This window comes from Diceros bicornis, chromosome 18 (genome assembly GCF_020826845.1).
Source record: "Diceros bicornis minor isolate mBicDic1 chromosome 18, mDicBic1.mat.cur, whole genome shotgun sequence".
Lineage (NCBI taxonomy): Eukaryota > Metazoa > Chordata > Mammalia > Perissodactyla > Rhinocerotidae > Diceros > Diceros bicornis.
This window is the reverse complement of record NC_080757.1, coordinates 38725222-38751520: the sequence shown is the minus strand read 5'-3', so window position 1 is coordinate 38751520 and position 26299 is coordinate 38725222. Positions and strand designations below refer to the sequence as shown.

The 26299-nt window shown below is 44.9% G+C and overlaps 1 protein-coding gene and 1 pseudogene across 2 annotated transcripts; one reads left to right on the top strand and one right to left on the bottom strand.

The window, feature by feature from the left end:
- The first annotated feature begins 1892 nt into the window (after positions 1 to 1892).
- On the top strand, positions 1893 to 25572 carry CWC25 (CWC25 spliceosome associated protein homolog). Of its 2 annotated transcripts, XM_058560818.1 has the most exons (10): positions 1893 to 2057; positions 4486 to 4658; positions 10639 to 10875; positions 13721 to 13790; positions 15074 to 15201; positions 15860 to 15923; positions 16555 to 16766; positions 17144 to 17242; positions 23434 to 23595; positions 24414 to 25572. In XM_058560818.1, the coding sequence occupies exons 1-10, from the start codon at positions 2040 to 2042 to the stop codon at positions 24526 to 24528; spliced, it is 1278 nt and encodes a 425-aa protein (XP_058416801.1). In that variant the 5' UTR covers positions 1893 to 2039; the 3' UTR covers positions 24529 to 25572. The 2 variants fall into 2 exon arrangements, with proteins under 2 accessions (XP_058416801.1, XP_058416802.1); XM_058560819.1 differs by lacking the exon at positions 23434 to 23595.
- Positions 8843 to 9383, bottom strand: LOC131416768 (mitochondrial import inner membrane translocase subunit Tim17-A-like; annotated as a pseudogene).
- Positions 25573 to 26299: the final 727 nt, after the last annotated feature.

Below are 26299 nucleotides of genomic sequence, written 5' to 3'. Positions count from 1 at the left end.
CTAACATTCATGCCCATCCTCCTCTACTTTATATATGGGATGATGCCTGCCACAGCATGGCTTGATAAGCAGTGCGTAGGTCCATGCCTGGGATCCAGCCTGCCAACCCTGGGCAGCTGATGTAGAGCCTGAGAACTTACCACTACGGCACTGGGCTGGCCCCTGTAAGGGATAAAACTGAAGGCAGGGAAATGAGATTTTACCAGGTGAGAAATTACGGTGGCCTAACCAGGCTGGTGGAAATAGTGACGGAGAGGTGGATAGATTTGAGAGGTGGTTAGCAGTTAGAATCTTACTGACTGGATGGTGAGGGAGAGGTCTAGAATGATGTCTAGATGGAGAAGTGAGGGTGATAGGGGAGAAAAGAGCTGGAGGGGGGTGGAGATAAGTGAGACAATTTCAGGTTGAGTGCCTTCCCAATGCCCACCTGGAAATGCCTAACAGCCAGGCTTAAAACCCTGGAGCTTGAAAGAGAGATATAACTGGAGATGATGAATTTGGGATTCATCAGCATATAGATGGTAACCGAAGCTCTGTGAGCAGATGAAATCATGCAGGGAGAGCACAGAGTGTAAGAAGACCTAAGTGAGAACCTAAGAGACACGATGAAGAAGAAAAAACTGTTCTCTGAGACGGGTCAAGAGAAGAAAAGGAAAACCTGGAGAGTGGCGGGGAGAAGTCAGGGCAAAGTGTTTCAATAAGGAGGGAGTGGTCCTCAATACTAAATGCTAGCGACAGTTAAGATGAGGATGAAGTGTGTCATTTGATTTAAATACAGGGGGATTACTTAAGATCATGGGGAGAATAGTTGAATGGAGTGTTGAGGTTAAGCAGAAGATGAAGTTGGAGGCATCTTGTCTTCTGAGTGGAGACAATTCCTTTCAAGTTTGGTTAAGATGGAGAGGACAGTGCAGCAGCTGGGGGAAAGACATGGGATTTTCTGTTTTTTTTTTTTAATTTAAAGAATCAATTGAGGGCCCAGCATGGGGTGTAGTGGTTAAGTTAGCCTGTTCTGCTTCAGCACCCCAGGGGGTTGGCCGGTTTGGATCCTGGGCGCTGACCTACTCACTGCTCATCAAGCCATGCTGAGGCGATGTCCGACACATAGAAGAGCCACAATTCTACAACTATGATATACAACTATGTACTGGGGCTTTGGGGAGAAAAAAGAAAAAAAGAGGAAGATTGGCCCTTCTTCCTCAAAGAAAAAAAAAATCAATTGAGTGTGTCTACAAATGCTGATGACAAAGAGCTAATATTCAGGGAGATAGAGGAGAGAGGAAGGAATTGAGAAATACCAGATGTGAGGGGTGGGATCCAGAGCAGACAAATCACGGGGCCTTAGATACGAGGGACGCCTCTTCCATCGGAAACGAGGGTAAAGGAGTTGGGGAAGCTGGCAGGTTCTAAAGGTTTGGTGCAGGGAAGCCGATGGAATTTCGGTTTCTACTTATCTTCGTAAAATAGGCCTGGAGTAAGGAGGATGGCCCTGCATCGAGGTTTGAGGATAATGGGGGTTTCACAAGTGGTTTGGAAAACCCGGGTGTGGGGTGTGCGCGGGGCGGAGGAGGCCTAGGCTGGTCCACGCTGGCGCCTCGGCAGGGTGTGTGTCGGGGGGGGGGGGGGGGGGGTGAGGACGCCGTGGTGCGCTGCCATGGAAACAGAACCGTGGGGCGAGGCCCAGGGCCGACTGTAACTGGACAAAGCTGCGGCATTTTCACACACCGTTCCAGAAATACAATGAGGTCCCAACCCGAGGGGTCCAAAATGAGACCACAGATGCCGCGATATCAGGGCCTCAAACTGCGAAACTGCACGTGACGCGACCGCCACGCAGCGCCACAACGTGTACTAAACGTCATCGTCCCGCGACGCCGACGCCCTCCCGGAAGTGGGCCCTAGATCGGACAGTGAAATTGGCAGCCGGTGGCTCTCCAGACCAGATCTGGGGAGGTCGCCCCCGAACAGTTTCTCTGCGTTTCCTCTCGATTCTTCCTAAGTCCTCCAGATCCGTGTAGTGAGGAAACGTCTCCACGATCATGGGGGGCGGAGATCTGGTAAGTGAGGGGTGCTTGAGCGGGGGAGGACTGAGGCTGGAGACCGGCTGGGGCTGGGCACGGAATTTGGAGGGGGTGTGAGTGGGTCACTATGGCAACGCAGCCTTGCTGTGGGGGGAGGGAACCATAGCTCTGGAGAGGAGACGGGTCACTAAGGCCACGGAGGGACCGGGTGGAGACTTGAGAAGGTGTGCGAGATGTCTCGCCAGTGGTTGTATGTTTGTTGGCGAGGGCGCTCTCGGCTGGAAATTCTGGGAAGGCCCGGGAGTGGGGCGGTTGGAACTATGGCTAGGAAGGGAGGCAGATATCCAGGACGTGTTACACACGCTTTATTTTGTATATCTTGCCTTGGGATACATCACCCTTCCTCAGCTAGGAGTTCACAGTCATGTCCTGGGCTGTAGTAGGGGTGGTTAGTGCCCCAGTCTCATCTTCCCTGAGTATGTCTTGGAGTCTGTTTTAAGCCTGAAGGGATCTTCTTCATATCCACCTTTCTGACTTCCGCTTCTCCTTCAATGCTGCGTTTTATAATTTTATTTATTTATTTATTTATTTTCCCCAAAGCCCCAGTAGATAGTTGTATGTCATAGTTGCACATCCTTCTAGTTGCTGTATGTGGGATGCGGCCTGAGCATGGCCGGAGAACCAGTGTGTCGGTGCGCGCCCGGGATCTGAACCCCGGGCCGCCAGTAGCGGAGCGCGCGCACTTAACCGCTAAGCCACGGCGCCGGCCCCAATGCTGCGTTTTAATCTGTAGTGACAGAGCTTTCTTCTGAATTCATAGCGCTTAGCATGTTATGTGGCAATTTCTCTTAAACTGTAGTTCATTTGTAAGGCCCAAAATAGGGCAAATGTACCCACAAGAGCATGGTGCAAGGTCAGAAAAATGCTAATCTCTTCAAAGTGTAGCTAAATGAATTAGTAAATAGATTAGTTTAGCCATCTGTCCAGTAGCTGTATTACAGTTTGTCAGGTGTTAGCAATTAGGAGGAGTTCCAAGACTCCATCAAGGTTTGTCTAAGTCAGTGTACTCTTCAGGTAACTGCAGTTAGGGACAGGGAAGCTCTAATTAAGGGTTTCTCAACCTTAGTGCTATTGACATTTTGGGCTGGATAATTCTTTGGGCGTGTGTGTGTGTGGGGGGAGGGGTTGTGTGCATTGTAGGATGTTTAGCAGCATCCCTGACCTCTAGCCACTAGATTCCAGTACCACCCTTCTCCTCTAGTTGTGACAACCAAAAATGTCTTCAGACATTGCCAAATGTTCCCTTGAGGGGCAAAATCACCTATGTTAAAGGAGGGAGAGGAGGACCAGTAGGACAAGTTTGGGGCAGGGAGAAGGAAGGAAGGAAGGACTGAATGACCTGATGAGGAGAAAGGAAGGACAAGAAGAGAGAGAGAAGGTAGCAGAGGGAGACCTCATTGATTGAACACCTTCCACATACCAGGTACCTTGTGTACATTTTCTCATTTAGACTTCTTGACTGGTCTCCTGGTCTCCAGTCTTGGTCCTCTCCAGTCTCTTCTTCACATGATAGCTAGTCATGCCTCTCACCTGTATATGACTGTTTCATGTTTCCTACTGTCAGCAGAATAAAGTCTAACTCTTTTACATGGTTTATAAGGCCCTTAATCTGTTCCTTTCTTAGTTTGCTTCATCTTGAGGCCTTTCCCATCAGCTTGCAGTCCATCTCCAGCCACACTGAATTATTTGTGCTGTGTTCTTTCTCACCCTTGGGCCTGCAGTTGTGTGTGCTGTTTGGAAATTTTCCCCCCTCCTCCCCCGTTCCTACATCAGTGGGCTAATTTATAATTGTCCTTAGATGTCACTTTCTACAGGAAACCTTCCCTAATTGGGAAGCTGAACCCAAAGCAGTGGTTCATGGGGAGGAGGGGGAGAGGAGCATTCCTTGGGGGTGAAGGGGAGATCAGAAGCAAGGGGAGATTCCTGGGAAGGAAGGTTGAAAGAGGTACTACTAGGAGAAACCATGCAAGTTTAAGGCAGGTTAAGTGGACTCAAGGAAAAGAAGGTTGTGTTAATAAGAATGAATGTCCAGTGCCAAAGTCACTGGTCTGTTGCCTTTCAGAGTCTATACCTTCCCACCTCCCTGCCTCATTCCTCCTATATTGTCATCACCAACCCTCACTTCAGGCATGGCCAATGGAAGTCAGACTCATATGCATTTCAGGTTACAAGTATTTAAAGGGAATCCAGGAAGGGCCTGTTGTATCCTGAAGCTTTATGTACTTGAACAAAAACTCCCCTGGTGTGTGAGATTATTGGGTGCCAACCTTGCTATTGTTAAAGACATCTTGCCCTTATATGCCTGTCTTGGCATAAATAGGGTATAGAGGGGTGGATGAGGCCGGGCTAGTTATACTCACCACCCACCCACTCCCTGTTTTCTCCCTCCTTTCATTTACCACAGAATCTGAAGAAGAGCTGGCACCCGCAGACCCTCCGCAATGTGGAGAAAGTGTGGAAGGCTGAGCAGAAGCATGAGGCTGAGCGGAAGAAGATTGAGGAACTTCAGCGGGAGCTGCGGGAGGAGAGGGCCCGGGAGGAGATGCAGCGCTATGCGGAGGATGTGGGGGCTGTCAAGTAAGCGAGGAGCAGAGGGTGCAGTGGGGCGATTGGGCTGGGGGTGCTGGTGTGTAGGGAATTGCAGGTCTGGCCTGCAAGGGCATCGTCCAGTTGTTGCATCATAGTGATTAAGAGCATGGGTTTGGAATCAGACTGACCTGGGTTTTTTTTTTTTAATTTTAGGGAGTTTACTTTTTATTTTATTTTTTTTGTGTGTGTGAAGAAGACCAGCCCTGAGCTAACATCCGATGCCAATCCTCCTCTTTTTTGCTGAGGAAGACTGGCTCTGGGCTAACATCCGTGCCCATCTTCTTCTACTTTATATGGGACGCCGCCACAGCATGGCTTGACAAGCGGTGCATCGGTGCGCGCCCAGGATCCTAACTGGCGAACCCTGGGCCGCCTCAGCAGAGCGCGCGCACTTAACCGCTTGCACCACTGGGCCGGCCCCAGACTGGCCTGGGTTTTAAGGCTGGCTTTGCACGTACTTGCCTAGCTGTGTAACTGGGAGCAAGTTTGGGAGCCTTGGTTACCTCAGTAGAACCAGGGGAGTGAGAGTACCCAATTCCTAAGGTTTGTTGAGGATCAAATGAGATAACATGGAAAGGGCTTAGTGTAGGCCAAGCTCATGGTAGGTGATTGATAGATAACCATGACCGAGGATGGTTGCCTCTACCCTGCCTCTCAGTATGTGCCCAGCCCTCAGTCCTGCTTTTGTTTGTTTATGTGTTGCAGGCTCATTTTGGGGGGACAGTGAGGTTCCAATGGAAGGAGGTGGATGGTGTGTCTGTCAGTAACAGCTGGTGACTGTGGACAGTCCCACTCGGTTTTACCCTACTTCAGTTTCCCCTTGTATAATGTAGGATAAGAGTAGCAAATGATAATTACCCTTCGCATCTGATAAAAAGAGGTGGGAGTAAACGTGTGCTGAGAAAAATAAAAAGCATAAAATATACAGCCCATTACTAAGTCAGAATTGAATACAAACTGCACATAGACTAAAACTGAGTAATCTGTACTATCATTCCCCTTGTTTGTGTCCTTGTGGGCAACTCTTGGTGGCATGTGGCACACTTCCCCCATTGGATATATAGGGCTTTTCCTTAATAATTTCATGACGGAAGGATTTGTGCCAGTCAGGATTGCGTGTGTGTGAAACTTAGTTTCAGTTCATGGAAATGGCATTTTGGAACTTAAACAGGGTAAAAATCACATTGTTTCAGGATAATGGATTAGAAAGAAGGCCATTCTGACTTAAGTATGAAATTTGGAATATTTAAAAATAAAGGGGTTTTATGGCTTTTACCCCAAGTATTTGCTTTCTTTTTTTTTTTTTTTTTTTTGTGAGGGAGATCAGCCCTGAGCTAACATCCGTGCTAATGCTCCTCTTTTTTTTTTTTTTTTTGCTGAGGAAGACCGGCTCTGAGCTAACATCTATTGCCAATCCTCCTCCTTTTTTTTTTCCCCCAAAGCCCCAGTAGATAGTTGTATGTCATAGTTGCATATCCTTCTAGTTGCTGTATGTGGGACACAGCCTCAGCATGGCCGGAGAAGCGGTGCGTCGGTGCGTGCCCGGGATCCGAACCCGGGCCACCAGTAGCGGAGCGCGAGCACTTAACCGCTAAGCCACGGGGCCGGCCCAACCCCAAGTATTTTCTCATTTTAAAATTCAGAGTAACAATGAGAGATGGTGGTTCCTAGCACCATTTTATTTTATTTATTTAATTAGTTAATTAATTAATTTTTTTTGTGTGAGGAAGATTGGCCCTGAGCTAACATCTATTGCCAATCCTCCTCCTTTTTTTTTTTTTTTTTGTGAGGAAGATTAGCCCTGGGGCTGCCCGGTGGCGCAAGTGGTTAAGTGCGTGCGCTCCGCTGCGGCAGCCCGGGGTTTGCTAGTTCGGATCCCGGGCGTGCACCGATGTACTGCTTGGCAAGCCATGCTGTGGCGGCATCCTATATAAAGCGGAGGAAGATGGGCACGGATGTTAGCCCGGTGCCCGTCTTCCTCAGCATAAAAGAGGAGGATTGGCAGATGTTAGCACTAGGGCTGATCTCCTCACAAAAAAAAAAAAAAAAAAAAGATTAGCCCTGAGCTAACATCCACCGCCAATCCTCCTCTTTTTGCTGAGGAAGGTTGGCCCTGGGCTAACATCCATGCCCGTCTTCCTCTACTTTTTGTGAGATGTCTGTCACAGCATGGTTTGATAAGTGGTGCGTAGGTCTGTGCCTGGGATCCGAACCTGTGAACCCCAGGCCGCTGAAGCGGAGCGCACAAACTTAACCACTATGCCACTGGGCCGGCCCCATATTTATTTATTTTTTTTGGTGAAGAAGATTGGCCCTGAGCTAACATCTATGCCAGTCTTCCTCTGTTTTGTATGTGGGACACTGCCGCAGCGTGGCTTGATGAGTGGTGCAGGTAAGTCCGTGCCGTTCATCCAAACCCATGAACCCTGGGCCGCTGAAGTGGAGCATGCAAACTTAACCACTATGCCGCTGGGCTGGCCCCTCTAGCTGCATTTGAGACATGAGGATATGGAAGTGCACAGAAGTAACTTGCACAGTTACCCAGCTGGTTAGTGGTGGAACCAGGCCAAGTCCTGTGACTCTGGATCTCAGCTATACCACATGTTCTCTTACTAGAAGGCCTGAGTAGGACTGATGTTAGTTGAGCCCTTTTAAGACTAGATAGAGCCATGAAAATACTACTTTTAGAAGTACCTGTCTTTGTTTTTCATATCCTTTCTTCTGTATTTGACCCAATTGCCCCTCCCTAGGAACATTTGGTTCTTTGCCTACAGGTTCCTGGTCCTCCTACCTCTTCTTATCTCTTCTCTTTCCTTCGCTTACTTAGCTTCTTTTCTCTCATCTCCTAACTGCTCATGCTCCCCAAGACTCACTGCTTTTCTCCCTTCTTTCCCTAAGAGCTCCTTCATTCCTCTAGCACCAGTTGTCTGCTTCATGCTGATGACTCCCAAATTTATCCCACACAAACCCTTGTATCTCTGTATGTTCAGCTGCCTGCCAGGCAGTTCTACTTGAGTGGCGCAGAGTCCCCTCAACACCTGCTTAGCTCTCATCAGCACCGTTTGGTAATTTATTGACCTTTGTGCCTCAACCAGTAGCCTGTGAGCAACTCAGCTGCCTGCATCTTTTTTGTCCTTCTGGCTTTACTCAACTGTCTGGCACATAGGAAGTATGCTGAGTAAATGTTTACAAGTGAATACATGGATATTTATTCCCAACTTCCCTATCCCTGTTAGTGTCAGGCATGCATGCATAGGCATGATCCCTCCAATTATCTTTGACATGTCCTTTTAAAATCCCCCTTACCCAATCACTAAGACTTGCTTTTCTTCCAAAAAGTACTGCCTAGCTCATGATCCATTGCCCATAAAATGTCAAACATTGAACACGTGATCATTAGGCTACTATCTAAGATTGACAGGTGAGTAAACTGTGGTCCCTGTTGTCCAGGAGTTTAAGAAAACCTGGGTGGGAGAGACAGACACATACATAGATAATTATTTAGTACTTACTTTGTGCCATGTACTCTTCTGAATGCCTTAGAAATCCATTGACTTATTTAATCCCCAACAACTCTGTGAGGTCAGTGCTGTTTATCCCCATTTTACTGATGAGGACACCAAGGCTCAGAGAAGTTGCTTAGGGTTTAGAGCCAAGATTCACATCCATGTTGCCCGACTCCAGAGCTAGTACTCTTTACCATCATGTTATACTGCCTTTCAGGAAAATGAGCTCAGGATATTCTAGTCTCACCGATTTTCTTGCCCAGACCTCCTTAAGATCTGATGTAGTCTGCCTTTCACAATCACTTCTTTTTTCCGCCTCCGGGAGTTTTTTGTTTGAATAACAGAATACATAAAACCAGGCTGAGAAGTTCCCAAGGAAATGATGGTCATGTGTCAGTTATTTGCCCTTTGGTCCTTCATCTTCTAAGCACTTATTTTCTTTTAATGCTGTTAGATGTTTATTTTGATCAGAAATACAATCCAAGTCTGAATAAATAAATGTATTATCTTTTCACACCTCCCCCTTCCTCCCCCATGTTCCTTTGAATAGAAAAAAGTGCTAAAAATCTCTTCATTTGTATAAATATAGCCTATTTGGCCATAGTTGTCCTATGATTTAAAAACAGACTGTATCTTGGTCTTCCAAAATCCTTCCTGAACTACAGCTCATTCTGTTAAAGAAATCTTGGAAAAGAAGTCCTGTTGGTATTGTCCCTAGTCTCTAAAAGGTGAGGGTGGGTAACTGGGTTGAAGGCAACTGGGAGAGGTCTTCAGCAAACTAAGGACCATTGGGAAACTGCACAAAGGCAAATCTTGTTGACAAGATACCAGCTCCTCCAATTAAACCTAGGAGAATGTCACCCATTACAGATGACCCGACAGCCATAACCACTGGTCCATTTCTTGCTGCCAGTGTGGTTCCTGTTAAGGCAGCACTTCTGATGGAGTTCCTTTCTCTCTAACTTGAACCGTACTGCAGTCAGTCATGGAAAACAGACCTCCCCAAACTGCAAAGCTACCTCCCAGCTGTGGAGACCTGGTTTTAATCACTGTCAGACTCTCTTGTAGTCTCTGGTTTACTCCTATTGGAGAATGGCAAAAACCTTTAACTGCTTGAAAGACACCACCACTTATGGTACCCATCGTAAAGGCCTACCACGGTCTTCCATAGTTCGCCAGGGCATGGCTCTCGCTTATACTTCTCCATCTTGACTCCAGTGGCGTGAGTGAGGCCAGGCAAGCTAGGTGGAGCTTGACCCCAGTGGCCCAAATCAGTTCTTAATTATAGACAATAATGTTTCTCTAACTGATTTTTTTTTTTTTTTTGGTGAGGAAGATTAGCCCTGAGCTAATATCCGTTGCCAATCCTCCTCTTTTTGCTGAGGAAGATTGGCCCTGGGCTAACATCCATGCTCATCTTCTTCTACTTTATATGGGACGCTGCCACAGCATGGCTTGACAAGCGGTGGGTTGGTCCATGCCTTGGATCCTAACCTGTGAACCCCGGACCGCCGAAGAGGAGTGCATGAACTTGAACTTAACTGCTACGCTACTGGGCCGGCCCCTCAAACTGATCCTTTTAATAGGAAAAAAAAAAAATCCAAAGAGTTGTGACCCTGCATTATTGGTTTGAGTTATTCTTATTAAAAATGTCTGGGGCAAACAAAAATAAATATGCAATGCAAATTAGACAAAAAAAGTCATATTCAGAAACACTGAATTTAATATTATAGATAATACTGTTTTGATGAAGCTACTTTGCTGCTTGTGGTGTGAATGTGGTATTGGCTGCTTGAACACATGCTCTTATGAATTCAGCATGCCTTTACTGTCTGTTTTGTGGTGGTTCAATTTTCTCACCATGTTTTTCTCTCAGAACCACAGGGCAATATTTGTTTGGCAAGATACTGTGACAGAATTTGTCCCTCCTCTTTTGGCTTGAAAGCATAATTTACTTATTAGATTATCTCTGGTTTTTTCTCATTATCCCCTCAAATGTAGTATTACTGTTTGTGCCCGTGTGACCATAAGCACCAAAACACAATTAACAGAACTGCATATGTGGTCACTGAAATTGTTCTTGGTAATGAGATGATCCAGAATATGTTTATTGTTTTAGATTATCCTCGAAATGAAAGCATAATATAAAGACTTTGTGAAGGAGACTCGAGAAGCCCTGAGCGAAGATCCATGCCCCAATTTATGAGGAACGCTGTTTCTCCTCATAAATTGCTTTAGGTGTGTGGAAATGATCTCTCCACTAAATGGTGAGCTCCACGCTGGCAAGCATCGTTTTTTCCCACGTGCCACGTGGAGTGCCGTGTTTAGCCCATGCTGGGTGCCTGTAGAATGAGTTCTCTGACCATTATCAGTGGTTATCTATCCCTCGTGTTCAGGTTTTGTGTGTAGGTTTGCAGGAGTCTACATTTTCTTTGATTGTATTTTTTTTTTTCTTGAACTAGGAAAAAAGAAGAAAAATTGGACTGGATGTACCAGGGTCCTGGTGGGATGGTGAACCGTGATGAGTACTTGCTGGGGCGCCCCATTGACAAATACGTTTTTGAGAAGATGGAGGAGAAGGAGGCAGGCTGTTCTTCTGAGACAGGACTCCTCCCAGGCTCTATCTTTGCCCCGTCGGGTGCCAATTCCCTTCTTGACATGGCCAGCAAAATCCGGGAGGACCCACTCTTCATCATCAGGTACTGATGCAGGGCTGGGAAGGGAGTTTTGTTGCAAAGATGCTTAGCAGAGATGTCATATAGCCTCTCGCTTCACAGTTGGTTTCCTCGTGGCTTTTGTCTGCCATGTAAAAGGATTTGTCTCCATTTGGGCTTCCTGATGTTAGGAAGGAGGCTCCATTAAGGGTGCCTTATATAGGCCATATGGGAAGAGATAGGCAAACGGACCAGACCAGACCAGATTCATTCATTTACCTTTGGCCCTTAAACAAAAATAGGAGGTAAAAGCAAAGTGAGAAAGGCTGGCAGCTTCTTGGAAATTTGGGGATATATGTAGAGTTGGCTAGGTGGGTGAACAGGCCTTCTCCCCCCACCCCTTTTGTTGCTCCAGAACCCTTTAAAAAGAAACTTTTTGCCTTACTGAAACCCTAATATGTAACAGATCAAAGTAGAGCTACATTTTGGGTGCTAAAGGAGATCATGTTGTGCATATTTTTTTTTGGTTTAATTTGCATTATTTTATTTCGAGTGTGTAAGGTTGAACATTGAAAAATGTTTGTTATTTATATTTCTTCTTTTGAAAATACTTTTAAAGTTATCTATTAAAGATATTGCATATGTATATGTAAAGATATTGTATATGTATATACAAATATTTTCTCCCATTTTGTTACCTTCTTAATTAATTGTGGTAAGGTATATATAACATAAAATTTACCATCTTAACCATTTTTAAGTGTATAGTTCAGCGGCATTAAGTACATTCACATTGTTTTGCAACCATCAATGCCATCCATCTCCAGAACTTTTTCAGGCCTCATTAAACAATAACTCCCCATTCCCTCCTCCCCCCAGGCCTTGGCAACCATCATTCTACTTTCTGTCTCTATGAATTTAACTACTCTAGTTACCTCATGGAAATGGTATCGTATGGTAATTGCCCTTTTGTGACTGGCTTATTTGACTCAACATAATGTCTTCAAGTTTCATCTCTGTTGTAGCATGTGTCAGAATTTTCTTCTTTTTAAAAAAATTGTGGTGGAGGGGCTGGCCTGGTGGCACAAGCGGTTAAGTGCGGGCGCTCCGCTGTGGCAGCCCGGGGTTCGCCGGTTCGGATCCCGGGCGCGCACCGACGCACCACTTGTAAAGCCATGCTGTGGTGGTGTCCCATATAAAGTAGAGGAAGATGGGCACGGATGTTAGCCCAGGGCTAGTCTTCCTCGGCAAAAAAAGAAGAGGATTGGCAGATGTTAGCGCAAGGCTAATGTCCTCACAAAAAAAAAAAAAAAAAAAAGAGAAATTATTAAAAAAAAAAATTGTGGTGGAATATATATAGCATAAAATTTACCATCCTAACCATTTTTTTTTTGGCTTAAAGCAACAGAAATTTTTTCTTTCACAGTTCTGGAGGCTGGAAGTCTGAAATCAAGGTGTTGGCAGGGCCACGCTCCCTCCAAAGCCTCTAGCAGAGGATCCTTCCTCGCCTCTTCCAACTTCCTGTGGCCCCAGGTGTTACTCGGCTTGTGGCAGCATCTCTCCAATCTCTGCCCCATCTTCACATGGCCTTCTTCCCTCTGTGTCTGGGTCTCTGTGTCTCTTGCCTCTTTCTGCACCGTGGGAAACACCTGCCATTAAGTTCACGCCACCCTGAAGAGATTCCATCCTAACCATTTTAAGTGTACATTTCAGTAGTGTTAAGTGTATCCACATTGTTGTGAAACCAGTCTTTAGAAGTTTTTCATCTTGCAAAACTAAAACTCTATACCCATTAAACAATAATTCTCCATTTCCCCTTCCCCTTAGCCCCTGGGAACCACCGTTCTCCTTTCCATTTCTATGAGTTTAACTACTCTAGGAACCTCATATAAGTGAAATCATACAATATTTGTCTTTTTAAGACTAGTTAATTTCACTTAGTATGATGTCTTTCAAGGTTCATCCACGTTGTAGCATGTATCAGAATTTCCTTCCTTTTTAAGGCTAAATAATATTCCATTGTATACATTTTGTTTATCCATTCATCTGTCAATGGACATTAGGTTATTTCCACCTTTTGGCTATTGTGAATAATGCTGCTGTGAATATTGGTGTACAAATATTGTGCATATTATTTTATAAACCCCTTTCTTCCTCCTAATCCTATATATTGAACATCTTTCTGTGTTGATAACTATGCTTCTGTAACATTATTTTTTATTCTATATTGTCTGGATATACCATAATTTATTTTATTAATACTCTCTTCTTGGGTCCCTAACTTGTATCCAAATTTTTATTGTTATAATATGAACGACTTTATAGTGACCTTCCGTGATTATTTCCGTATAGTATCAAATTCTTGAGGATGGATTTGTGAGATCAGAGTGTGTGCAGGCTGTTGCCAAATTGTCCCCCAAGAAGGTTGACCAATTTACCCTCCTATGAACAAAATGTATATAAGAGTAAGACTTCTTGAAGAGGCATCCATTCTCTTTGTTTCCCAGTCAGTTATCATGCTAAACAGTGGAAGTAGTATTGAAATGTTGCAATCAGTTGATAACACGGCAACCAATTGATACACAGGATGACACCCCTTTACTTGACCAGTTGAGAAGCCATGAGCATGAAGCCTAATAAGAAACAGACCAAACTCACTTTCTTGCACCACAGGGAACCAGTGTGGGCTTTCCCACAATATTCAATCCCTTTTACAGATTTGGGGAAGATTTCTGGCTTCCACATCATCATGTAGATTTCGACATAGGTCCTGTGTGCATGCATTTGGAAAAAAGATTGCGACATAGAATTGTGGAGAGTAGAATGAATGACTGAATCCCCTTTCCAAAAGAAATAGTTATGATTTTTATAATTTCCTCTCTTTCTTTAGGAAGAAGGAGGAGGAGAAAAAAAGAGAGGTATTGAATAATCCTGTGAAAATGAAGAAGATCAAAGAATTGGTAAGTAGTGCATCCAGTAAGCACCAAGAGTAGCTTTTAGCTACTTAACATGAGAACTTCTCTCCACGTACTCTTCCCTTCCGAGAGGGAAAACAGAATAGCCTTTAGGGGCTGGCCTGGTGGCGTAGTGGTTAAGTTTGCGCCCTCTGCTTTGGTGGCCCGGGGTTCGCAGGTTCGAATCCCGTGCGCAGACCTACACACAGTTCATCGAGCCATGCTGTGGCAGCGTCCCATATACAAAATAGAGGAAGATGGGCACGGATGTTAGCTCAGGGCTAATCTTCCTCAGCAAAAAGAGGAGGATTGGCAAGGAATGTTAGCTCAGGGCGGATCTTCCTCACACAAACACACACAAAAGAAAACGGCCTTTAAAATTGTTGTCTTTTAAAGACTTCTCTTGGTGATCTTGTGCAATCTTAGTTTATCAAGCTTAATTAAGCTTGATTTCCTCTTTTACGTCTTTTGGTTGGAAAAGCGCCGTATGATGTCATTTTTCCAGGAAAAGAGGAGAATGGGATATGCCTGTGGAAAACATGATCATACAGTGTGTTCAGGAGATCAGGTGGAATCCAGCCTCTCAGGCCCATTCATCATTCACATGACATATTATGTGATAGTTTCTTGGATCAGTTGGGAAGAAAGATTTAAAGATTGATTTTGCAGTCCCTGATTGCTTTCAGTGGAGTTGGAGTTCTTTTGACAGAATGGCGATTCCTAGGCAGCGGTTCTGGGGACTGTTTAAAAACACAAATTCCTGGGGCCGGCCCCGTGGTGTAGCGATTAAGCGTGTGTGCTCCGCTGGTGGTGGCCCAGGTTCGGATCCTGGGCATACACCAACACGCCGCTTGTCAGGCCATGCTGTGACGGCATCCCATATAAAGTGGAGGAAGATGGGCACGGACGTTAGCTCAGAGCCGGTCTTCCTCAGCAAAAAGAGGAGGATTGGCATGGATGTTAGCTCAGGGCTGATCTTCCTCTCACACACACACACACACACACACACACACACACACACACACACACTAAATAAAAAAAAATTTAAAAACCCCCACACATTCCTAGCCCCTCCCACCAGAGATTCTGTTCAGTCGTCTAGGGGGCGTTTGTGCACAACCAGGGCTAAGACCTTCCCCCTCTTGCTGACAAGGAACCTCTGATAATGTCCTAGACCCCCATAGACCCAGAGGCACGGAGTCAGGTAGTTTGTGCATGACCTAGGCCCCTCAGAGGGACTGACAGGGGTCTCAATAATCCTGTGTGGTTATGTTCTGGGCATTTTCTAGTTGCAAATGAGTCTGGAAAAAAAAGAGAAGAAGAAAAAGAAGGAGAAGAAAAAGAAGCACAAGAAACATAAGCACAGAAGCTCAAGTAGCGACCGTTGCAGCAGTGAGGATGAGCGCAGCCGGGAAAGGTGAGTGTGGGGAGGCGAGCCTCCCTCATTGATTCATGTCACTCGTTTGTTCCACATATATTAACTGAACACCTGCTTTGTGCCGGGAACTGCCAGGTCCTGGGGTTTCAGTGGTGAACACTCAGACCCGGGCCCTATGCCCACAGAGCTTGCCATTCAGCACTAGAGCTCCTTAGAGATCTTGGCATGGCCCCCTAACAGAGCTGACCGTAACCTTATAGGTCTTGGGTCAGACATCCTGGATATGACTTTCATCTCAGCATGTGATTCCCCCAAGACTGAAGTGGGTTTTATGTAGGATTTTTTTTCTTTTTTTTTTTTAATGCATTAATGGGCCCATTCTGCGTGTCTTCTCTGTGGGAGCAGTCAACATTGTCACTGCTGACTCACGTTAGTCCCTGGAACAGCAGCACGAGGTGAGAGGAGAATGTGTTCAGGCATTGGGGCTGAAAAGCTAGGCCCACAGTTTTTCACAGGAAAAACATGACTTTGCTGATCTTCCAGCAAAGACAGTCCAAATAGAGAGACATGCTCCCAAGTCACAGCTGGGAGGTGAGAAAGGTCACGTTTGAAGCAGGAAGTGTGTTTCAGCACAAGGGATTTAAACTGGACCTTTATGCATTTTCTTTTTTAGTGAGTGTGTGTTTTAATCTCTTAGATCTCAAAAGAAGATGGCAAATTCTTCCCCTGTTTTGTCCAAAGTCCGTGGATATGGCTTACAGGTAAGAATGTGGGCTTCTCAAAGGGAGTGACTGTTGGGACTGTGGAATGTGCCATCCTTGACAGCCGTTTTGGATATAGAGCATTTTTAGCAGGCAAATATCATGTAGGAAGAAGGGAGTTTGGACAGCAAAGACTAGGGCTGCTGGGAAACAGGCCCATCCCTTATCCTTGAATCTGACCATGGCTGAGACCCTCTGAGCAGAGAGGCTAAGCCACCAGTGGGGCATTTAGACATTTTGCTCATCCCTCTGCAAATGATTTACATGAAATAAACACATTTTAAGTGTACAAGCTGATAACTTTTAACAAATGTACATCCCTCTGGATTCCTTTCTTTCCCTCAGTGTGTTTAACCTTAGGTCCTGTCCTCCATGCTCTGTGTCTTGCTCCTCCATAGGCTGTAGCAAAGAGCCAAACCAGTTTAGGTGGTTGGGTGGGTACATTCTTTTAGGGGATTCTGAAGATCACTTTCCTAAGTTTGTTTGGTTCTTTGTGATAACTGTCGGATGGGATTGGTATACCCAGTTGGCTCCTTACAGATTGCTCATTCATTTCCTGTTTCACTGCGTTTTCTCCTGAGCTGCTAGATTTTTCTGTGAATAGTTTCTCTTCCTTTCCTTGGTGATGTAGATCAGGAACTCTGACCATAGCCAGGGACTGCAGGGTCCTCTGATGGCCGAACAAAGGGGAGTCCACAGATTGAAGAATCACTCCAGATCCAGAAGCTCCTCCCACTCACCTCCCAGACATGCCAGCAAGAAGAGCACCAGAGAAGCAGGGTCCCGGGACAGGAGGTCTCGATCCCCTGGCAGAAGATCACGGTCCCCAAAGCAAAGCAAAGCGTGAGTGTGGGAGTTCACTGGGAAATAACCTGTGAATGTGGGGGCCTGGTCACAGCAGGTATTTGCTTTTCCTGATGTCTATTCGTTAGTTTTTCCAAATGTCTTTGTTATTTCCCTTACATCATTTTTTTTTCTGCCTCAATGTAAAGCTCAGGCCCCTGGAACTACATTTTTATATTTGTGGAATCTCTGGAGTGAGTTTAATATCAAATCTGATGTATCTTTATGCCTTTGTTTTTCTTCTACTTCTGCCCTCTTGTCTCTTCAATTTGGACTATAATTTTAAGACTGTTGGCTTTTCTTCCATTGTTTGAGGGACATGATAAAAGCCTCTATATTGAAAAGGCTTTTCTCCTCTGCCTCTGTGTCTGTTACAGGCACAACTCTAAGGTAAACAGGAGAGAGAGAGGCCGAACTAAGAGCCCATCACCTAAAAAAGAGGTCTACCAAAGACAGCACGCTCCTGGATACACCAGGTAAGTCAAGGGCCCAGGGGATTAACTTTAGGCTCTGCAGGCCTGAGTCGAGGAGTGGCTCAAACCAGAGCAGGTGGACAATCTCTATCACCTTTTTGCCCATCCAGCTTTTCTTCTCCTTGTCAACTTTTAAGTCTGCGCCGCACACCACCCCCCCTGCCCACCACACGAGGCTCTTTGAGAGGACAAAATAAATAGTTTGACTTAATGAACAGTTGACGAAGTGACTGTCTCTCAACATCTTTATTTTTTTTTATTTTTAATTTAATTTAATTTATTTATTTATTTTCCCTCCAAAGCCCCAGCGGATAGTTGTATGTCATAGCTGCACATCCTTCTAGTTGCTGCATGTGGGACTCGGCCTCAGCATGGCCGGAGAAGCGGTGCATCAGTGCGCGCCGGGGATCCAAACCCGGGCCGCCAGCAGCGGAGCGCAGGCACTCAACCGCTAAGCCATGGGGCCGGCCCTCAACATCTTTATTTTTTTATTATTATTATTTTTTAATTTTTTATTTCTTTATTTATTTTTGGTGAGGAAGATCGGCCCTGAGCTAACATCTGCCAATCCTCCTCTTTTTTTTTTTTTTTTGTGAGGAGATCAGCCCTGAGCTAACATCCGCCAATCCTCCTCTTTTTTTGCTGAGGAAGACGGCCCTGGGCTAACATCCGTGCCCATCTTCCTCCACTTTATATGGGACGCCGCCACAGCATGGCTTACCAAGCAGTGCGTCGGTGCGCGCCTGGGATCCGAACCAGCGAACCCCGGGCCGCCGCAGCGGAGCGCGCGCACCTAACCTCTTGCGCCACCGGGCCGGCCCCTCCTCCTCTTTTTTTGCTGAGGAAGACTGGCCCTGGGCTAACATCCATGCCCATCTTCCTCCACTCTATGTGGGACAGCCGCCACAGCATGGCTTGAAAAGTGGTGCGTCGCTGCGTGCGCGGGATCCGAACCGGCAAACCCTGGGCCGCCGCAGCAGAGTGCACGCACTTAACCGCTCGCGCCACCGGGCCAGCCCCTCAACATCTTTAAACATGCTAATTCTCATAGAGATTTCCACAGAGAAGCTTTTCTCAAGAGAATGTTCCTTTCTTGAGGTATCATCTGAAAGGGAAGCAGCATGCTTTCCTTGAAGGCAGACACGCTAAGATAGACTCTGTTTGAGTTGGTTGTGGTGTGGGTCAGATAGAACACGGGCCTGCAGTCCTGGGACCTGAGGGGAGTTGGCTGTGAGCATAAAAGGCTGTTTCTAGGCGTCTCGGTTGCTCAGTAGAAGTTTAGATGAGATGGGCAACTTTTGTGAACTTCCTTTTACTGCCCAAATAAATTGACTGCACATTAGAATCACTTGGGAAGCGGGCCAGCCCTGTGGCTTAGCGGTTAAGTGCGCACGCTTCGCTGCTGGCAGCCCAGGTTCGGATCCCGGACGCACACCGACACACCGCTTCTCCGGCCATGCTGAGGTGGAGTCCCACATACAGCAACTAGAAGGATGTGCAGCTATGACATACAACAATCTACTGGGGCTTTGGGGGGAAAAAAATAAATAAATAAAATCTTTAAAAAAAAAAAAGAATCACTTGAGAAGCTTAAAAAAAAATCTTATTACCTGGCTACACCCCAGCCCTATTACACCTTAGTCTCTGGGGGTGGGCCCAGACATCAGTATTTTTTGTGTGTGTGAGAAAGATCAGCCCTGAGCTAATATCCGTTGCCAATCCTCCTCTTTTTGCTGAGGAAGATTGGCCCTGGGCTAATATCCGTGCCCAGGGCTTTATATGGGACGCCGCCACAGCATGCCTTGACAAGCGGTGGGTTGGTCCTCACCTGGGATCTGAAGCTGGGGACCCTGGGCCGCCGAAGTGGAACTGGAGAACTTAACTGCTACGCCGCCGGGCCACCCCCAGACATCAGTATTTTTAAAGCTCCCCAGTGATTCCAACCGCAGCCGACCTTGAGAACCACTGAGTCTGCAACCTCTTTTATGTGTTACGTTGTTAGAAGAGAGGTGGACCCTAAGGTCCCTTTTAACTCTTGATTGCCTGATTCTCTAAGTTTCCAGGGAACAGAAACTTTTTTAAAAGGTTTAATTTTGACGGGCAACTTTCCAAAATATGTTACATATTTTCCTGCCTCCCCAGACAGAGTATGTTGCGCATAATTTAATCTTTTATTGGCAACACTGGGTCAGTACTTCAGCTGTGCTGTAATTCATGCTGCTTTTAGGGATGGGTGCTCGTGAGTGTATTTTTTATATATTTGAAGGCACTTGGTCAGTACATGACTATGCTTTTTCAGATCCTGCTTGGTTTTTCGGTCTCTCTTGCCATTTGCCATCTCTTGAATTTGTCTTACTTTGTCAGCCTGTCTTGTTGCCCTTAGAAATTTTGTTGAATTTTGTGATTTAAAACGAGTTAGAGCCCTACAACCTCTCTCTCGCAGAAGTGAAAACACAGAAGCTTTAATGCATGCATTTTGTGATATCTCTTTGTTTTGGTTTGGTGTCCCATGTAATTGAGGTTGTTTTATGTAACTAAGATGATGCTGAATTAAGACAAAAAGAAAAATTATGCCTGTAAAACCTTTTTTTTTTTTTTTTGTGAGGAAGATCAGCCCTGAGCTAACATCCATGCTAATCCTCCTCTTTTTGCTGAGGAAGACCAGCTCTGAGCTAACATCTATTGCCAATCCTCCTCCTTTTTTTTTTTTCTTTCCCCCAAAGCCCCAGTAGATAGTTGTATGTCGTAGTTGCACATCCTTCTGGTTGCTGTATGTGGGACGCGGCCTCAGCATGGCCGGACAAGCGGTGCGTTGGTGCGCGGCCGGGATCCGAACCCGGGCCGCCAGCAGCAGAGTGCATGCACTTAATCACTAAGCCATGGGGCCGGCCCATGTAAAACCTTTGTTAGCACTATTTAATCAATGTTCCTCAGATTGAGTGTCACTGGATATTTCCTCAAGCGCCTAAGAGTTCTGTGAAAATTTTAAAATTTTTGTGTTTTCTTTTGCTTGTCTGTTTTCTTTTAATTAGTGATCTAAAACAACTCTTGTCAGCTGAAAAGATGAAGCTTCTCTTTTGCAGTAAGACTCTCAATGTAAAGTGATTTTTATGACTACTTTTTTTCTCTTAAAATTTTTTGGGTGGGCTTGTGAGATTCCTATTTAATTTATATTATTTTTCATTGCTTTCAGTGCTTTCTAAATTTCTTACAGTCAACATAGCACTTGTATTTATGTATTTATTTATTTATTTATTTATTTATTTTGCTGAGGAAGAGTTGCCCTGAGCCAACATCTGTTGCCAATCTTCCTCTTTTTGCTTAAGGAAGATTCTCCCTGAGCTAGCCTCTGTGCCAGTCTTCCTCTATTTTGTATGTGAGTTGCTGCCACAGCATGGCCGCCAATGAGTGATGTAGGTCCACGCCCAGGAACCAAACCCAGGCTGCCAAAGCAGAGCGTGCCAAACTTAACCACTAGGCCACAGGGCCAGCCCCAACGTAGTACTTCTATAATTAAAAATATATATATACTCAAAACCAACAAAAAACACTACTATAAGGTCACACCCCAGAAGTGGCTGAAATTCCTTCTTATAGGGCTTGTAAATTGCCCAGAATAAAAGTGGCAATAGGAAATACAAAGTGGAGTTATTATTCTTGCATTAATTGCCATTATTATGGAGGCACAATTTCTTAAATTGTTTTGATCAAATAATATAGACGCATTTTTAAAGGTCAAAAGTTATCAAAAGGGCCAGCCCTGTGGCTTAGCGGTTAAGTGCGCGCGCTCTGCTGCTGGCAGCCCAGGTTCGGATCCCGGGCGCGCACCGACGCACCGCTTGTCTAGCCATGCTGAGGCCAAGTCCCACATACAGCAACTAGAAGGATGTGCAGCTATGACATACAACTATCTACTGGGGCTTTGGGGGAAAAAATAAAATAAATAAATAATTAAAAAAAAAGTGTTATAACAAAAACCACCAATTCCTAGCACTGCCTCACCTCCCTTCCAGTCATGTTGCCCAGTGGCAACCACTTTCAACTTTTTGAGCTGTTTCTTTTGGCAGCTCCCTATTTCCAAAAAATATGCATATGTTGCTGTCTCTTAATTCATCAGTTTTAGATATTAGATTTTTTTTACTGTTATAGTGAATGAGGTCTTAGAGTAAATGAGCTCTCACCCACTCCCAGTCCCATGTTTCTTCTTCCCCCATCTTTCTGTTACAGTTATATCACAATTTTTGGTTTAATCAGTATGTGGAGTCATGTTATTATGATATATAAATATTGTTCACTGATACTTTTCATTGCCAAGCAGAATACTGAGGTTACATTTCCTCCCTTGTATGACTGTTACATTTTTTCTAGGGTCAATATTTGCCTCTTTCAATCTCACCTACGTTTTTCCGTTCTGGGAAATTTTCCTGTATTATTTCTTTGCTGTTATTTCTTCGTTCTCCCTAATTTCTAAGACTCTTTTATGTTATGTGATTGTTCCTTTTTAAAAGCCTCCTATTCTCATTTCAATGAGGCAGTATCTTTCATTTGTTATCTTGGAGTGAGACTTTTAATTGTAAATTTTTTAAAAGTTTTGTGCTTTATCTTTTTTCTCTAAGTTCCCATTTCCATTTGCTTTGGTCTCTATCTTTTATGTTAGAGGCTTTCTTGAAATGTTTGGTGATATTTCACTGTCTATTCATATTTAAGAGTAAGGCACTAAAAAGCTGAAATCACTGTATTATATATGGGCAGGGTTTGTCTACTGGTGGGAGATTGAGTTTGAACTGGTTTTTAGCTGGGGACACTCAGATGTCAGTATCTTTGGTTGTCTTGTCAGGAACCATTAAATTTATCCAGAGAAAAATCCCTGGTTGTCTGACCAATATCTGTAAGTCTGGCTGCTGGCATTCTGGGAGACAGCACAGATCCCAGCAGGGGCTCGAGTCTCAGTGTTGAGTATATGGACATCCATTTCACCCTGTTTGCCCTAGTGGCCCTGCCAGCTTCCTCTACTGTGCCTGATGCCTCTGCATCTTCTGATCTCCTGACTGATTTAGTTCTCCAAAAATTACCGGGAAGGTCTCCCCTCTGGAGGGTCTCCTGTAGAAGTTTGGGAGAGCAGTCATGGGCTTCTGTGAGACATGACTACCCCAGGGTGTCTTAATAGCTTCTTATACAGACTTTAAATAGTCCTTTTGTTTTCAGCCCTATCCCCGCGCCATCCTCCAGAGTACTTGGTGCCTGCTGTCTGTGAGCCTTTCCCAGGTTTTGCTTGTTTAATATTAGGCACTTAGGTTCCTCTAATCTGTTAAAGTAGTTACCACTCCTTCATCCACTTCCATCTTCTGACAGTTGGTTCACATCTCTTATCCAGTGTTATCTCCTCTCCCATTCTCTTTGTGGTTTTATATATTTTATTTAGTGAAGTTTTTGAAAGGGAGTGTTGTCATTTCACTAAGGATACTAAATGTCAAGTTTTAGTATCTTAAGTTTGTTTCTCAATATTGGGTTTCCACTCCCTTATGGGACTCCAATAATTATTTTTCCTTTTAAAAGGGGATCTGTACATCACCTCCATTTGAGAAGCAGTGGATTTGGATGTCTGCCATTGTTAAATAGTGATTGAGCTGGTTCATCACCTCCTCTTCTTGCTCTAACTTCATTTGCAGGGAGTGCCAGGAAAGAAGACTTACCTATTATTTTCTGAGGTTAAGTTGAATTCTTCAGGCATCTGGCTCCTGGCTTAGTCCTAAAGTGGTATACTCAGGGGCTGCATCCATGAGTTTCTAAGCCTCTCTAGTGGGTAGGTGGTAGATGTCAACAGTCCCATGGATAGCTTAGTCCTCTGTTCTTCTATAAGTTGTTGAGCAAACAATTGGAATATAATTGCTATAGATTTAGGTTTCTGATTGGTTCTCAATTTATTTCATATTTAATGTTTCAGAATAATCACTCCAGAGAGTATTGAGTAGGAGTATGGAATCCTTCACTAAAAGTCTTTGAAGTTTGGATGAAACTACCTGACCAGGATGTTAGGAAGGAAGGACACTCCTGCTGAGCTTGGCACTGGGCTGGGCATTTCTGTGGAAAGAGAGCAGTGAGCTGGAGAACCTGTTCTCCCTGAGTGTTTTTTTTTTTTTTTTTTTTTGCTGGGAGAGAAGCAGACCTGATAGGACAGTTTTTGTGTTCAACAGAAAGCTCTCATCAGAGGAACTAGAGCGAAAACGGCAAGAGATGATGGAAAACGCCAAGTGGCGGGAGGAAGAGAGGCTGAACATCCTCAAGAGGCATGCTAAGGATGATGAACGGGAGCAAAGGCTGGAGAAGCTGGACTCCCGTGACGGGAAGTTTATCCAGTGAGTGCATCTTCTTCCTGCCTAACGGCTTTCATGGCAATGGTCCCAAGGAGGCAGTCGGGCGGCTGCTTCTTTGATTGTGTTCCCAGTGTTTCTGTGTTGGTGCAGAGGGAACGTGAAGCTCAGCCTCCAGACCACCTTTGTTACTACTCCCAGCTTCTGGCCAGATGGTTGATTTGAGGGGAGGGGGGAGTGATTTGGTGTTTTCATTGAATCTCCTTGGCCTTCCTTTTATTTCTTTTTTTTCTGTGAGGAAGATCAGCCTGGAGCTAATAACATCCATGCCAATCCTCCTCTTTTTTTTTTGCTGAGAAAGACCAGCTCTGAGCTAACATCTATTGCCAGTCCTCCTTCTTCCCCCCACCCCACAAAGCCCCAGTAGATAGTTGTATGTCATAGTCACACATCCTTCTAGTTGCTGTATGTGGGACGCGGCCTCAGCATGGCCGGACAAGCGGTGCGTCGATGCGCGCCCGGGATCCGAACCCGGGCCGCCAGTAGCAGAGCATGTGCACTTAACCGCTAAGCCACGGGGCTGGCCCCTTGGCCTTCCTTTTAAATAAGAGTTCACAGCTCAGGAAGCTTTTTTCCATTGAAGCTTTGACTTATTTTCCAAAACAGATAAATTTGCCCTTATGGACATTGATTTAAAAAGTTTAGTTCCAGATGCAGTCATTCAAAAGTTATCTATGTGGGCTTAAAAGAGCTGTGTTTCTACAGCTGCTTTATGGCTAGCAACCTGTTTCTTCTAATTCTGCCAGATAGTTGACCAGTTGACAAATGCTTGTTACTTACATTCGCCTGTCTTCTCTCCCTAGCCGCATGAAGCTAGAGAGTGCATCTACCTCCTCCCTGGAGGATCGGGTGAAGCGGAATATTTACTCTCTACAGAGAACATCAGTAGCTCTGGAGAAGAACTTTATGAAAAGATGAAAACCATCCCCTCTCTTGCTGGTTTTCCTGAATTTTCCAGGGAGGCTACTGACCCCTTAAAAATTCTCTTTATAAGAGTTCAAAACGGCTTCTTCTACAGATGTCAAACCACCACTGTTCAAAGTGACTCTCCTCCATCGATTCCTGAAACGGCTCACTTCCTTTGAGAACCAGTGTGACTTGCCTTATGGGACCCTCAGTAACTTTTGCTGGGTGCAAGAGTGGGTTTTGACTGTGTTTTTAATGGGTGGGCACTGGACCATCTAGGTCTGAGCACTCGTCCTGCTCTGGAAGGCTGCTCCCTGTGGCTGTGATACTTACTATGCCACTTCCCTCCCACCTGTGTGAACAGACCTATTCTATTGCCTCAGTATAGACTGGACCTTTCAGAAATCTCTCTCTCCAGAGCCACCCAGATCGATTGTGTTTACTGGGGTAAATGAACATTTACTTGATTTAATAGATAATGTGACAGAATGATGTCAGTTTAGGGCGGAGCCAAGGGAGTGACAAAGAATCTGGAAGGGAAACAATACAAAAACGCCCCAAATGAACTGTTGAACTATTTGGACTATCTTTTGAATTGTAAAAGTGTGGTGTGTATATGTACAAATGTATAATTTTTACATGCTTTTTAAAAAAAGTTAGCTTTGTGAGAATATCTTGTTTTGTAGATGACTTTACTATGTAATGGAACCATATTGTATCTTGTTATTGAGTAATACAGTAAGGCAGGTCAGCATTTTTTTTTTCCCTCTGCAAATCTGGCTAGTTTAGGAGGGACCTGGGTTTATTGATAGGATCTAGGGTATCTATCCTTTTATGATGCTTAGAGTCTCGGATATGGGCAATGCAGCAGTGAAGTGAAAGGATTTTAGGAGTCAGGACCAAATTGCCAGTCTGCTCCCTGGTCCTTAAAATAAAACGGAAGCTGTTTATTTCATGGCTTCCCCTTTATCATGTAGTAATTTTATTACTCTTCTAGATTTTCAGGAGTTGTTTGCTACTCTTTTTTAGTCAGGTATTAAAAAAACACAAAACTCATGGGACCAATCTCTTGTCTTTACTCCTTTTCCTTCTCTATTCTTTCACCAGAAGCCCTCTTTTGACCTATGAACTCCTAGGCACTCTTTTTTTTTGGTCCCTGGAAATTGGGGCCTGAGGAAACATCCATTGCCAATCTTCCTCTTTTTGCTGAGGAAGATCATCCCTGAGCTAACATCTGTGCCCAACCTCCTCTGTCTTGTATGTGGGATGCCTGCCACAGCATGGCTTGATGAGCAGTGCGTAGGTCCACACCCCGGATCCCAACTTGCGAACCCTGGGCCACCTAAGTGGAGCATGTGAACTTAACCGCTACACCACCAGGTCGGCCTTCTCCTAGGCACTATTGACCCACACATTAGCTGGGCTAGTTCCTTCTTCCGCTGATTCCTAATTCTGCTTAGAACGAATTTGGGTTTATATTTTTGAGCACTTATGCCAGGCACTGTAATGCATGTGTCGGGGGAGAGAGAGAATCTCCCTCTGCCCTTTCCCTTAAGGTTCTTCTGGCTGGCCAAATAATCAACAAGACAGGTTAGCAGGAGAAAATAATACCAAGTTTAATAACATGTATACATGGGAGAAAGCAGGGACACTGCGTTTCTCAACACAATAGCAGAAATTCTCGTCTTAAATACCATGTTCAGCTAATGACAAAGGAGGAAGTTTGGGGGGGGAGTCAGTTACAGGAGATTACCACTAAAGCACAGTAAACAAGAGTAAGGTT

Bases quoted from the DNA above. Each gene is read 5' to 3' on its own strand.
- CWC25 (XM_058560818.1), top strand. The intron at 16,767-17,143 runs GTGAGTGTGGGA...TGTCTGTTACAG, and splicing joins TCCCCAAAGCAAAGCAAAGC to GCACAACTCTAAGGTAAACA. The intron at 17,243-23,433 runs GTAAGTCAAGGG...TGTGTTCAACAG, and splicing joins CACGCTCCTGGATACACCAG to AAAGCTCTCATCAGAGGAAC.